Source organism: Camelina sativa, chromosome 3 (genome assembly GCF_000633955.1).
Source record: "Camelina sativa cultivar DH55 chromosome 3, Cs, whole genome shotgun sequence".
Taxonomy (NCBI): domain Eukaryota; kingdom Viridiplantae; phylum Streptophyta; class Magnoliopsida; order Brassicales; family Brassicaceae; genus Camelina; species Camelina sativa.
Window position 1 is genome coordinate 10,546,674 of NC_025687.1, and position 12,968 is coordinate 10,559,641.

General features: G+C 36.2%; 1 protein-coding gene across 2 annotated transcripts; it reads left to right on the forward strand.

The window, feature by feature from the left end:
• On the forward strand, positions 7,748 to 12,557 carry LOC104776415. Of its 2 annotated transcripts, none has more exons than XM_010500481.2 (11): positions 7,748 to 8,110; positions 8,236 to 8,354; positions 8,439 to 8,883; positions 9,000 to 9,115; positions 9,206 to 9,962; positions 10,060 to 10,488; positions 10,594 to 10,782; positions 10,868 to 11,095; positions 11,192 to 11,504; positions 11,592 to 11,775; positions 11,865 to 12,557. In XM_010500481.2, the coding sequence occupies exons 1-11, from the start codon at positions 7,901 to 7,903 to the stop codon at positions 12,286 to 12,288; spliced, it is 3,414 nt and encodes a 1,137-aa protein (XP_010498783.1). In that variant the 5' UTR covers positions 7,748 to 7,900; the 3' UTR covers positions 12,289 to 12,557. The 2 variants fall into 2 exon arrangements, with proteins under 2 accessions (XP_010498783.1, XP_010498784.1); XM_010500482.2 differs by having other exon boundaries at positions 11,595 to 11,775.

Below are 12,968 nucleotides of genomic sequence, written 5' to 3' on the forward strand. Positions count from 1 at the left end.
CTTTTCATTCAAGACCTCTTCTGTCTTGCCGTGAGGAGCCAATGACGTTGACAAGCTTTTGCAATCTTGCATCCCAAATTTCTTCAAAAGCTTCTTTGCATACTTCTCTTGTGAGAGAAATATACCTTCTTCGTTTTGTATTACTTCCATACCAAGGAAGTAATTTAGTTCGCCTAAGTCCATCATCTCAAACTCACTCTTCATCTCCTCTTTAAATTGTTCAATCTTCTTCATGTTGCTACCCGTGACTATGATGTCATCAACATATAAACTGACCACCAATATATCCTCCAATGTCTTCTTTACATAGAGTGTTGCATCATTGATACTTCTCTCAAAACCATTTTTGAGAAAGTAACCATCAATGCGTCCATACCATGCTCTAGGTGCTTGCTTTAAGCCATAGAGTGCCTTGTAGAGTTTAAGAACTTTTCCTTCTTCTCCTGCTTCTACAAATCCCGGTGGTTGTTCTACATAAATCTCTTCTTCCAAGTTTCCATTTAGAAACGCTGACTTCACATCCATTTGGAAGAGTTTCCATTTGTGTTGAGCTGCAATCGCCATTACCGTTCTTATCGTATCGTATCTTGAAACCGGTGCAAAAGTTTCCAGATAATCTACACCATATTCTTGTGTGAATCCTCTAGCCACCAATCTTGCCTTATGTTTGATTGCTTCTCCACTTGCATTAGTCTTCAAACGAAATATCTATACATTAATTACATTTTTATCTCTTGGTCTCTCCACAACTTGCCACGTCTTGTTCTTTTCAATCATCCTCAATTCTTCTCTCATGGCTTCTATCCACCTCTCATCATTCATTGCTTCCTCCAAAGCTTGAGGTTCTTCATCCATTATAAGACACATTTCGTGTATATGAGCCATCTCTTCAACTTTATCTGTTTGTTCCATCAAATCGTTGATCGATTTGAATCCTCTTGGACCAACGAAGTTTTCTCCTTCTTCAACCGTGTTTTGAAATCCTCTTTCTGAGATTTGTAGCCGGTTGAATGCATCACTTACTTGTTCTACTTGAGAGTTTATATCATTGTTTGCTCCTTGATCTCCTTGTTCCCTTGAAGACTGGATTTTGAATTGTGACATAATTGATTTCTCTACTTCCTTCTTCTCCCAATTCCATGTCTTCTCTTCATCAAATGTCACGTCTCTTGACACTTCGATCTTCTCTTCACTCAATAAGAACACTCTGTATCCTTTTGATTCATTTCTATAACCAACAAATATCCCTTGCCTGGCTTTAGCGTCAAGTTTTCTTCTCTTCTCACTTGAAACATGTAAGTAACATACACACCCAAATATCTTCAAGTGATTAACACTTGGTTTCTTCCCACTCCATACTTGTAATGGAGTCACACCTTTCTCAATGGCTTCGATGGTAATCTATTTAGCAAATAAGTTGATGTTGCAATAGCTTCAGCCCAAAACCTATTTGATAAACTCCTCTCCGTGAGCATCGATCTAGCCATTTCCACAAGCGTACGGTTCCGTCTCTCTGCAACACCGTTCTGTTGTGGAGTGTAGGGTATTGTTACTTCATGATGTATGCCACTCTCTTGACATAGCTTGATGAATTCTTTTGAAAGAAACTAACCACCTCCATCCGTTCTAAGCCTCTTAATCCGAGTCTCCGATTGATTCCCCACATAAGGCTTGAATATCTTGAATTTTGAGAACACTTCACTTTTGCTCTTCAGAAAATACACCCATGTCATCCTCGAATAATCATCAATAAATGTTAGAAAGTACTTACTTCCATTTATTGATTCGGTTTGCATTGGACCACACACGTCCGAGTGTATGAGCTCTAATACGTTGCTTGTATTGCTTTTAGAACTCTTTGGAAACTCCTCCTTGATTGTTTGCCCATCTCACAAGACTCACATACACCCTTTATTACTTCGAACTTTGGAAGATCTTCTACAGTCTTTAGCTTTTGCATTATCTTCATTTTGTCAAAATTGACATGACCAAACCGCATATGCCAAAGATTTGTTTTTCTTTCTTTCTCTTCGAATGCAACATAAACATCTTTACTTGAATTTTTCCAACGTATGGGAAAACTCTTATCTTCCATCTTGATATCCATGATCTTTCTCCTCTTTGGATCTTGAATCATGCATTTATTATCTTCAAGGATAACCCGATATCCATTAGATATCATTTGCGAGACACTTAGCATATTTATTGCTAGTTCTGGTACAAGAAGTACATCTTTGATGACATGTACTCCCTTGTTCGTAGAGACTCGTATATCTCCTTTGCCTTCAGACAAGACTTTCTCACCATTTCCAATTCTTATGGTGACTCTCTTGCTACGATCCAAGGTACTGAAGTATCTTGCATCTTTAGACATATGATTGGTACATCCGCTGTCCACCAACCATGTTTCTTCACAAATTGTTGAAGCTTCTTCTTCTTCAACAACACTAAAGAGCATATGACATTCTTCTCCATTGTCATCTTTTATCTCTTCAAGACTTAGGTGTGCTCTCTCACTTCGTATAAGTCTGCAATCTTTAGCTATGTGCCCCAGTCTATCACACACATAACATTTTCTTTCACTGGTCGTTCTCTTTTGAGGAACAGCTCTGTTCTTCTTTCCCCAACAGTCTACCTCACTGTGACTGTTTATTTTACACACACCACACCACTTCTTGGTCTTCTCATGGCGTTTGTTTTGCTTGTTTCCTTTTCTCGAACCAAGCTTTTCTCCATAAAACGCACCCTCATTGATACGTTCTTCTCGGAGGCTTAAGCGCTTCTCATGCGCTTTCAAAGTACCTATCATCTCTGTAAGAGAGAGAGTTGATAGATCCTTTGTTTGTTCAAGGACAGCAACGATGCTATCGAACTTTTGCGGCAAGGAGATAAGAACCTTTTGAACCAATTGGTAATCGGTCTTGTCTTCACCATGAACTCTTAGTTGATTACTCATGTTAATCAACTTGGTTGTGAAATCATTAATGGTTTCACCTTCCTCCATCTTCAGATTCTCGTATTCTCTTCTCAAACTCTGAAGATTAATCGTTCGTACTTGTGAACTTCCTTGGAACTCCATTTCCAAAGCGTTCCAAGCTTCTCTTGCGTTTGATGCGGGAGCGATTCTTGGAAATATTGAATTTGAAACTGCACTTTGAAGGATCTGAAGAGCCATCATATCCTTCATCACTTGATCATCTCTCTCTTTGATTAACGCCAGTGAGTTTTCATGAGCCGAACTCACCGTAACTCCATTTTCGATGACATCCCACAACTTCCGTGTCTTCAAGATGGTTATCATCTTGATTTTCCAAAAGCCATAAGATTCACCATTGAAGATTGGAATAACTTGTTGCATTGTTGTCTCCATAGCTCTGATACCATGTAAGACTTTGAACTCTCAAAGTTGTTAAGGATCGGAAAACACAGATTTTACTCTGCTTTTTTGTCTCTTTCTCTGTTTTTGTTTTACACTCAATGTATTTGTTTACTTGATTCTTGTAAACGAAAACCACACTCTTTTATTAGATATATAAACTGTATTTATAGGTTTACATGACACACTTTGACTAAGGGACACGTCTCTAGAAGACAACCCAATGTGGAGACACACACATACATGTGTAACTGTTTTGCAGTTAACGATTCTATTTGTATCTCTTCGCTGTGTGATACGAATAGTTTATACATAACACAAATCAATTACTTAACTATATAATATAAGACTCTTCTAAAATAATATAATGAAGACTTGATCACATTCAACAGTCTATACCTCAATATAAATGAAACGTGAACATCTCAAAAGGACAAATATTTCAGTTCAGAAAATATGATACTGAGAAAGTAGTGTTTAAGCATCTCTAAAGAGGAAAACTCTTCCAGCAGATTTGAATCCTCTTCTAACTGTTGTCTGATTTTTCCAGAGCTGCAAAAAAAAAGTATGTGGGTACCAGTAAATAAATAGAAGAAGACAATAACGTCCGAGTGAAAAGAAACACAGCATATATAATGAAGTTTTGGAGAGTGTGCACTGTTGTAGTTGAGAACCTTCTCAATCAGATCAACATGAGTCATTAGCATACGCCTGCAGCAGTATCTGACTAGCATGCAGGAGCGCATCAAGGGCGTCCCTGCCAAAAGAGAAAACATATATTGTTCATACCCAATTACCCATTGTGGAGCTTTAACAGTAATAAGAGCCTAAAGAAAGAATCTGCTATGCAAAACCAGCACGGATTGAATATCTAGACACCAAGGCCAAGATCCTTCTACAGATGGAAAAAGAATCAAATGTCATCTAGTCTTCATTCAAACTTATATATGTAGTAGCAGTCGAGATAGAATCTACAAACTAAACAAGATAGGCACAATAGTCTCTTCTTTAGTAATCATATAAATTGCTAAAGCCTTTAAACCATTGATCCCCTTGATTGGTTTTGCTTCTACAACGACGTCGTATTAATGTTTTTTTTTTTTGGGTGTGAGGCTACTTTCCAAACCAATAATTAAAAAAAAAAAGTTGAAAACAAAAATTGAACACAATTCACAAAAGATCTTTCAAAGAAATAAAACAAAAAGTGGAATATCTAAATATCATTCAAATATAATTATACTATATATTACACCCGCGGGACTATATTTTTTGTTTAGAAAGGCAAAATAAAATTTATTTGTTATATTAACTATAAATGTAAATGATATCTTTTGTATTTTTTTAAATCTACTATAGTTTTACATCAATATATTATGTAGTGTATAATTTCTATTTGTCTACGTGTAGTGGTTTATTATATAGTTAAGATATCCTTATTGTTCATTAAATTTAATTTAGTCAACAAATATACTATTTTGTGATTTTTCTTTTTTATTTACAATGTAGAGAATGTAGAGATAATAGTATTACATAATATATTCTATTTTTATAATTATATGAGTGTATTATAATTTGACTTTGTAATTTTGGTTCTTTTATCTCTATATCATTTAACACTTTTGTATTTATAGTTGTACAAGTCGATTAAAATGGTGGAGTGTTTTTTTTTTTTTGTAAAATTTGATTTATACCAAGTATTTCTTATTAGTATGGATCAAAAATCTATATATTGATATATTAGCTACTGAAAAACACTTCAGTGAAGAAGTAAATTTGTTTTAATAATTTGTGTTAGATTTTTCAAAAAACATAAAACAAAAAGTGGAATATCTAAATATCATTCATAATTATATTCATACAATTCTTTATCAGGATCTAACGATTATGATATTTATCACATCGTGATCTTAACGATCATTGTCCTTATCACATTATCAAAATTATGTAGTTCTCAAAATTATGTAGTTACGAACATATAGTGTTGTAGATAATATTATAATTTCTATATAAAAGCTATAAAACCATAATTGAGAGAAATTTTTATAACTTTTGTACAAGTTTTGTGAGATACTTATTTAAAAAAGTATTTATGTAATATAAACTATTTGTGACTCACCAGTAGCTACTAGTTTGACGACATTTCTGTCTAAATCCCTTCACGTTGAAGACAATAACATAACACCAGATGAGGTTCCTTCATTTGAGAGTCTGCTCTATCTATGATTTTAAAATACCTAGGGTTATCTATAACATTAAATTTTGCAATTATTTACCTCTGCTTTTGTGGTTTTGTATATAGGTTGAGACATGGACATCTTTGTCTTCACCAGAGAGAACTCCTTACTTCTTCAAGGCTGGCGAGAAGATGAAAACGTATGAAAATGGTTGTCTCAGGTTTTTAGAAAATGAATGTGGCGTCTCTCTCTTCCCTCGGAACTCCATGGTAAAGAGGCTGCATAACGCTGGAATATTTGGTTGAGTCCATGGTAAAAAGCTATATGACAAGTATGGAAACAACGAGAGATTGGGTACTTCAAGTGTAGCTTTTGGTAGGTAGTTGATTCTGGAAACGTTTGGTCATTAATGCAATGACAAGGATAGATAGAGGAAAACTTAAGTTTACTATTGATATTTTTCATGTGTATGAATCAAAGAGAGTGAGCTTATGAGTAAATCAGAAATTTGTTGATCTTTTTCATTTGCAATTTTAGTGTGCTCAAGTACCTAAAACGTGGGTGGACAAAAGATATCTTATCAGGCTCCTATCACCACCAAACATTCGAACGAAACTAACTTTTTTTTCTTTACGATCAAAATATATAGTGAGTTAATATGCTTTTTGGCTTCTTTAGTATATACGATGGAGAATTATATCGAGTTAACTCTCAATCATTTGCATATTCAATATATCGTATTTCATCCATTTTTCTATATATACAAAAAAAAAAATTCGTTGATGCCTAGAAACAATTCATACGTCTTAATTAATAATTAGTTCCTATATAATTAGAACCAATCCTCCAAATACTTTTTTTTATAAACTTGATACATTTGAATTTTGATGACAAGTCTACGCAAAGAAGGTCACAGAAATTGAAGCGTTACATTCTTATAAAGTTTATACCACGTGCTTTTGCATTATACGGGTGACCAAGGTTGTTACTAAAAAGCTCAAAAACTCGAATATTTGAATAGTGACAAGTGGAATAGCCTTTAAAGCCAAGTTGATAAATAAATTTCTTCCACCAAAAAAGTTTTCAATTTTTTTGGTTGTGATCCTTCCCATACATAAAATTTGAGTGAATCATATTAGATAAGAGGTCCAAATCATGTATAAAAATTTAAAAAGCATTTAATCCCTCTTAATCTTATAACCTATTCAGATATCGAATATGAACACTTTTACTTTTCCCTTTTTTTTCTTCGTCGACCTTGAAGATAGCGATTTATTTATGACTACTCACTTTTATCTTAAGTATATGGTCTAAATGGCGTATCTTACTCATTTATAATGCAACTGTCGATTAAAAAGCAAACTTCAAATTACCATGGAATTAACAAAATTGATCGTATAAATGCACTTGGCCTTTTGTAACTAGTTACGTTGCTGGCCTAGAGATTAACAATCATACCATAGTTTCGAGATTTCAATTCCCATGAAAATACACTTAATTTTTGTTTGATTGTGGATGAAAGCAATCAGACAAACTGAAATTTATTAAATAACTATATTATATGCGTTACGATCGGTAGATTATGATTGTATACAATACAAATTAAATTAGTAAGATCTTTCTAAAAAATAAAGATAACAAAAACAAACAAAAACGTTTGCTTGCTTATTAACGCAAAAATGACATACATCATGCCACCACCACTAAAGTCTTCTAATCTAAACTTCCAACGACCTTTTTTGTTCACATCCTCACTCAAAACCACTGCTCTTGTCGTCGTATACGAAAGAGGAGTGGAGAACTTTTTTGATCACGTTGGTTTATATAATCTAAAAATCTGATGATTAGTTAAGCTGTCGATTAATAACTTTTTAAACTTTGATTATACTATTTGCCATTATAAGATATCGATCATGCGAGAATGTGGGTGAAATAAATATTTCTAGAAGTTTTTAATCATTTTAATCAGTAGAGAGAGATCAGAGAAGTAGGTAGCGTCAGAAAATTCTGCTACAACAATAGGGGTATTATCGTCATTTTAGTCAAACAAACACGGTTCGGTTCCTCGCTGACGTGTCGAGTTTAGTTTCGATCCACAAGGCAACGTTTTGTGACCAAACACAGTACTTTTATTTTTCTTTTCTCTTTTTCTTATTAAACAAATAAAAAAACTGATTTTTTTTTTATTTTAGTAAAAAGAAGCGAAAGAAAGAAAGAAAATACACAAAGCAACTTCTTTTCTTGTTTCTTCTTCTTCTTCTTCTTGTTTTCGAGTTTTCATCTCTGAAATTTTCAATTGGATACAAAAAGATTCGTTGATCGAGATTGGTTTTACTGATTGATCGAAGGTATGGAGGAGAAAGATCGAGGGGAAGCGATGGTTTTGGAAATTTCGCCGGAGGTTAATAATAATAATACTCCGGCGGTGATGATGATGAGAGTTCCACGGAGGATTCGTGAGAGGCTTATGTCTGACTGTAGTAGTAGTAGTAATAAGAAGACTGTATCTTCTGTTCAAGATATTGAAGACAAGCTTCTTCATGCCCATCTACGAAGACAGGTTCTTCTTCTCTTCTCTCTCTTTCCTGAAATGACTAAGTCTCTTTTTTTTTTTCTTTTTTTTTTGTTACTTTTTTTAATTCTGATTTTTTTTTTTACCTTTTTTTGTTTGTGTGTGTGTGTTAGCAATTTTATCATAACGTTTCGAGAAAGGCTCGTGCCAAACCTAGAAGCCCTTCACGATCATCTGATGAAGAACTTGGCCAACGGATCGAGGCTAGGCTTCTTGCTGCTGAACAGAAAAGGTTTGATTTTTATCAATTCAAAGTTTGAGGCTTTCGATCGAAGTCTCTAGTTTGATTTTTGATTGTTTGGGAAACTTTTGTCAGGTTGGAGATTCTTGCGAAGGCGCAGATGCGTTTAGCGAAGTTAGATGAGTTAAGACAAGCGGCGAAAACGAGTGTTGAGATACGGTCTGAGAGGGAACGTGTGAAGCTTGGAACACAAGTGGAGTCTCGTGTTCAAAAGGCTGAAGCTAATAGGATGAAGATACTCAAGGCGTCGCACCAGAAAAGGGCTTGTGCTAAAGAGAGAACGTCTCAGTCTATGATGAGGAGGATGGCTAGAGAGAGCAAGTACAAGGAACGTGTTCGTGCTTCGATCAATCAGAAACGTGTAGCTGCTGAGAAGAAACGTCTTGGGTTGCTTGAAGCTGAGAAGAAGAAAGCACGTGCTCGTGTTCAACAAGTACGTCACGTTGCCAACTCTGTTTCTAATCAGCGTGAGATTGAGAGAAGTAAAATGAGGGACAAACTTGAAGACAAGTTGCAAAGAGTAAGCTTTGGTCTTTGTGTTTACTTGTAGTTTTTGTGTTAACTTGTATTTGTAATTCTGTTTTCTTTATCTTACGTTTTGTTTTTTTTTGGTGTGTTTGATTGATAATAATTGAGGCTAAGAGACATAGATCCGAGTTTCTTCGTCAGAGAAGAAGGCAACGTGATTCCATTAGTCTCTTTTGCGATATGATGCAGGAAGATGCTGATCTTCTCTCTAGAAAGCTCTCAAGGTAACACAGCGTTACATAATACTTTTATATGTTTATTTTTGTATATGCTTTCTTTAATTGCTTCTTGATAGTAGATGTATTACTTTATAGGTGTTGGAGGTGCTTTGTCAGGCAGAAGAGGACAACTTTAGACTTGGCAAAAGCTTATGATGGTTTGAAGATTAGCGAGTCATTGCCATTTGAGCAGCTTGCAGTACTAATTGAGTCGCCTATTACTCTTAGAACTGTTAAATCGTTGCTAGATCGTCTTGAAGTTCGCTTAGAAGCTTCTAAGAGTGTTGTTACCATCGCTTCTCAACCGTCCAGATTGGATAACATTGATCACCTTCTTAGAAGAGTTGCCACTCCAAGGAGAAAGGTAACGCCAAGTAATTTGAGGAGCAGAAAAGGAAAGAAGGTTTCTTCTGTTAGGAATGTGACCGGGACACCGGTGAAGATGTCTAGGTATCCTGTCAGAGTTGTTCTTTCTGCCTTTATGATACTTGGCCATCCAGATGCTGTTTTTAACGGCCAAGGTGATCAAGAGGCTGCTCTCAATAACGCGTCTAAAGGATTTGTGAGAGAGCTTAAGTTGTTGATAAAGGTTATTAAAGAGGGTCCTGTTCAGGTTTCTGGTGGAGAATCAAAACTTCGGACCTTGAGATCTCAGTTGGATTTATTTGATAAGGCATGGTGCTCCTTTTTGAATTCATTTGTGATTTGGAAAGTTAAGGATGCTCGGTTGTTGGAAGATGATTTGGTAAGAGCGGCCTGTCAGCTTGAGCTTTCCATGATTCAAAAATGTAAGCTAACTCCAGAAGGGGGTGGGACTATACTCACTCATGATAAGAAAGCAATTCAGTTGCAGGTTTGCTTATTCAACCATCACCTTTGCTATTGTTAAAAAGTGAAGTAAGGGACTCTTTTCTGATATATTTGTTACATAATGTGAATTCTTGTTGTAGGTAACACAAGATCAAGAACTTCTAACGGAGAAAGTACGACACCTGAGTGGAGTTGCAGGAGTTGAGCGTATGGAAAGTGCGTTGTCCGAAACGAGAACAAAGTACTTTCAGGCTAAGGAGAATGGTAGCCCTATGGCTAATCAACTCGCATATTTCTTTTCTCCAAGCTCAGCTTCATCTCCAGTTCAGTCTGTGTCTAGTTCAAGCAGCAGAAGTAAAGATAGTGTAGGTGTTGAAGGTTCAAAACGTGTTAGTCGTGCTTTATTTAAGGATGATACTCCACCTTCATCTGGACCCTCAAGAGTCAGTAATGGCACTGTGGATGAGGTTGCAAAACAGAATGAGTTGATGGTGAATGAGTTCCTTCACGATTGGAATTTCAAGTTTCCTGGTGGATCTACTGTGAAGGATGAAGAGGACAGTCTTAAGGTTTGTTTCCATTGTTTGCATTTCGACAAGTTCTACTCTAGGAGGATTAGATATGGCTTCTGTAGTTCTCCACATTGTTGTTGATTTTTAAAATGTGTGTTGCAGAAAAAGATAAAGGAGACTATGGAGAGAGCTTTCTGGGATAATGTCATGGAATCAGTGAAATCGGAGGAGCCAGACTATAGTTGCATCTCTAACCTTATGAAAGAAGTGAGTGACGAACTCTGCCAAATGGTGCCAGATAGCTGGAAAGTAGATATAACTGAAGCTATCGATCTGGACATTCTCTCACAGGTTTGCTTCATCTTTCTGTCCTTTCTATATATATTTTAGTTTGTAAGAAATATAGGTGATTCTCATTTTTGTCTTTTGTTGGTAGTTGCTCAACTCCGGCACCTTGGATATCGAGTACCTCGGAAAGATGCTTGAGTTTTCATTGGCTACTATTAGGAAACTCTCTGCCCCAGCTAATGACAGTGAGAATGAAAGCACTCACAGGGATTTACTCAAGGAACTTCACAGGTTGTGTCAAGTTAAAGATGAATCTGGTAACCTTCGTGCTGTTGCAATAGTCAAGGGGATCCGCTTCATTCTCGAACAGATTCAGGTCTGTATCCATAAGTTTTTTCGCTCTTGCAAATTGATCTTTTTGCTTTCCTTGTCGACTTATCAGTATCTTTATTTTTTGTTCCAAATCCATCAGGAACTTAAGCAAGAGATAGGCATAGGGCGCATAACAATCATGAAACCCTTTTTGCAAGGGCCAGCAGGGTTTGATTACCTAACACAAGCTTTTGAAAAGCGCTATGGACCTCCCACTCAAGCCTACGAATCACTACCAGTGACACGAAGGTGGATACCAACTCTCTTGTCTTGTAAAGACGAGTGGGAAGAGCACAGAAATATGCTTTCAGCCTTGAATGTGGTTGAGAGATCCTCCATGGGAATTTCTCTCAAAACGGGTGGAAGCTTTGCAGTCAATACCACGTCCAAGTCAACTGCTACGGACACTGCAGGTTTTGCTTGTTACCCAACTTTGTAAATTCTGTACATACTTTTAGATTATACATACACTTATAAGTTTCATATGCTTTTTGGTTCAGAAGGTCAAGTGTCAGAATGCAAGGGAGAAAGAGTTGATCTGGCAATGAGGCTCGGATTGTTGAAGCTGGTGAGTCAGGTATCTGGTTTAACACCAGAAGTTACACCGGAAACTTTTCAGCTCAACCTCTCTCGCATAAGGGATATTCAAGCCGAAATTCAGAAGATAATTGTGGTAACTACAAGGTATGAATGATTGGTCACATATGGTAATAACTCATTTAACTAACCAGAGAGTACCCTTTAACTAACTAAAAAGGATCTGTGCTATGCAGCTTGCTCATATGGCGTCGAATGCTTGCTAAGAGCGAAAGCGAAACAGAAAGCATGACAAAGAAGTTGTTAGAGGTGTTAGATGGGAAGGAAGAAGCAGGATTAACGAAGATTGTTGAGACAACAATGAGTGAAGAAGATGAAGAGAAGAAGAACATGATGAAAGGATTATTGGGGAAGAGTTTGGCAGAAGGCAATACAGTGTATGAAAGAGTCACAGGTTGTATATACAAAGCGGCTCGAGGAGCTTTATTGAGTGGGAATGGTGAAAATGGGAAAAGAATGGTGGGAACAGAGATGAAGAAAGTAGGAGGAGGAGGATTGAAAGAGAGGGTATTAGAGACAGCTCGAGCCCTTGGTGTTGTAGCTTGTGTCTCGGTCAGAGTTCATGGTCCGTGGTTGACTAATCTCATGCAGCAACATTGAACCAACCAACCAACCAACCATGCTCGGTAACTTGTATAGTATCCATTTGTATATATACATATGATATATAACTACAATAATTACACGTGTAACGTAAGCTGCTCTATGATTTGATGATGCATGATGCTGATTTGTAAAACAAAAACAGCTTTGGTTCTTTTATAATCCTTGTGTGTCCGAATGAATAAAATATTATAGCTTGTGATTTGTAAATTAGTCTGAAACGTCTTGTAAGACTTGTATGTATATGAATTCTTATTAATCAATGATATATGAAAAGCTTGCTTTCAAATTTATCAATGTATCTATTATTTTCTACTTTATTGTCCTTTATTCGTGGACCACAAGTATATAAATAAATGTATCATAATTTAAATAAGGATTGTTTCTATATAGTTTTATTTACATATTGATGTAACATTAAAGTCAATAAAGTAGTGAAATATTTTTAAGTCATGAGAATAAAAATAAAAAGGAAATATATAAAATAATCGAAAACAGAGGAAGGGACGAGAAATGTATAGCTTAGGAGGAATAAGGAGTTTGCCGGCGAATTGGAGAAGCCCGACGGCGTCAATGAAGACGACGGAGAGTGTTAGAAAGGTACCGCAGGTTTTGATTGTGGCGGGATCGGATTCCGGCGCCGGAGCTGGAATCCAAGCCGACCTTAAAGTCTGCGC

Bases quoted from the DNA above. Each gene is read 5' to 3' on its own strand.
- LOC104776415 (XM_010500481.2), top strand. From the start codon at position 7,901: ATGGAGGAGAAAGATCGAGGGGAAGCGATGGTTTTGGAAATTTCGCCG. The intron at 8,111-8,235 runs GTTCTTCTTCTC...TGTGTGTGTTAG, and splicing joins ATGCCCATCTACGAAGACAG to CAATTTTATCATAACGTTTC. The intron at 9,116-9,205 runs GTAACACAGCGT...ATTACTTTATAG, and splicing joins CTCTCTAGAAAGCTCTCAAG to GTGTTGGAGGTGCTTTGTCA.